At 40.1% G+C, this 1,619-nt stretch overlaps 1 protein-coding gene across 11 annotated transcripts in view; it reads right to left on the reverse strand.

The window, feature by feature from the left end:
• myo18ab (myosin XVIIIA b) overlaps positions 1 to 1,619 on the reverse strand; it is a 145,687-nt gene that overhangs the window by 80,928 nt on the left and 63,140 nt on the right. For all 11 annotated transcript variants that reach the window (XM_014021564.1, XM_014021567.1, XM_014021565.1 and 8 more), the window contains 2 exons: positions 719 to 782; positions 483 to 627 (listed from right to left, as the gene is read on the reverse strand). In XM_014021564.1, the coding sequence (XP_013877018.1) occupies positions 483 to 627; positions 719 to 782 (209 nt within the window). The remainder of the gene's footprint in view (positions 1 to 482; positions 628 to 718; positions 783 to 1,619) is intronic.

Genomic DNA, 1,619 nt, shown 5'->3' on the forward strand with positions numbered 1-1,619 from the left:
GTACCAAACTGTAGAGTTTGCCACTCCTAATATTATAGAAATTTCTCAGATGTTTTTTTTTTCTGTTTTTGCAGCTTAAGGATGGCTTGTTTCACCTGCATGGAGAGCTCCTTTGACCGCATGTTTACTTCACAGCAAAACCTTMCAAATACAAGCACCACACCTCAAATCAACTCCAGGTCTTTTATCTGCTTCATTGAGAATGACATAACGAAGGGATTGCCCAAACCTGTCCATGAAATAGCCTTGGAGTCAATTCATCCCATTTTAATGTGGAGACCCTCAATTCAAAGCTAAAAKTCTGGACTTTACGTCCATGTCCATTGTATAACTATAACTTAAATATGTTTCAGTAAACAGGTAAAAAAATAAAACTTTGTGTCAGTGTCCAAATAGATATGAACCTAACTGTAGGTTCCTACCATGTACTAGCCAGTGTCAGTATAGACACATGTGACAGGTTAAACAGTACATGTTCCTACCTTTAGTGCCTCCTGCGGCCCCCAGATGATAAATAGCCCCTAGAATAAGCCAGACTGCCTTCTGTTCTTCCCCAGAGATGCCCAGCACCTTCATGGCTGCCTGGAGCTTAGTGAACTGTTGGGAGGCCCGCTGCTTGTCTTCGGGCTGACAAATGACATCGGATCAGAACCAAACCATACAGTAAACATGGACAACACATAGATTAGTAAATAAAACCTGCTTCCTCTGTGAATACCTTGGAGAGTGGATGGATCCCAAAAGCACTGTTTTCTGCAAGTTGGTTCAGGTGCAGCTCAGTTCTGGAGGAGAAGATCAGTCACAGTGAGATCTTTAAATGTTCTGGTTTAATGATTCTTTTAATAAACTCTACTTCAAAGCTCTGGGTGCTGACAGTGTTTGCTCTAAATAAACCCTGTTCATGTGAAGGCTCGACGTAAAGAACCAGACAAACGTTCCACGGTGTATGAAAAACATTTGCTCTCATCTKTACAAGTATTTCAGTGATATATTTTATACTGGTAAGAATGAATTCCTCTACAGTCCGACTGTGCCACCTGCTGGTGTAAACTGGTTCCTACAATTGAAATGAGTCATTTTAATCTTTAAGACATCAGAAAACAGCTGGAACATGGCAGTAATATGTGCACTGGGTGGAGGACTTTAACACATAACATCACTGATCCATGTCAGAGGTGCAGTCAGACCCTGGACCCCATGAGAGCGTGACAGATAGAATACCACTGCTGAAGAAAACTCAGATTAATCTGGACTAGAGATTTCTAAACGGCATGCTGAAGTCTCCAAGCTGAAGTGTCTCAGCAGATGGTCAGCTTGTAGRGATGAAACGAAGGCAGCAAAATGCAGAGTTGTAAAGTAACYAAGTACAAAATACTTTGCTACTATAATTAAGGTGAATTTTTGGGTATCTGTACTTTAATTGAGTAATTATTTTTCTGTGTAGTTTTTACTTCTACTCCTTAGATTTTTAAAAAATTCAAGACGTAGAAAGTCATTATTTTTATTTGATTTTGCTTGTTTTCATTCCAGCTTGTTATTATGGTAAAAAATTACTATCCAGGGTTTCCCCTAGGATATTTTTTAACTGTGGTGGTGTCGGCTTTTGGGTGGGGTGGGGG

Source organism: Austrofundulus limnaeus, unplaced genomic scaffold (genome assembly GCF_001266775.1).
Source record: "Austrofundulus limnaeus strain Quisiro unplaced genomic scaffold, Austrofundulus_limnaeus-1.0 Scaffold297, whole genome shotgun sequence".
NCBI classification, from domain to species: Eukaryota; Metazoa; Chordata; class Actinopteri; order Cyprinodontiformes; family Rivulidae; genus Austrofundulus; species Austrofundulus limnaeus.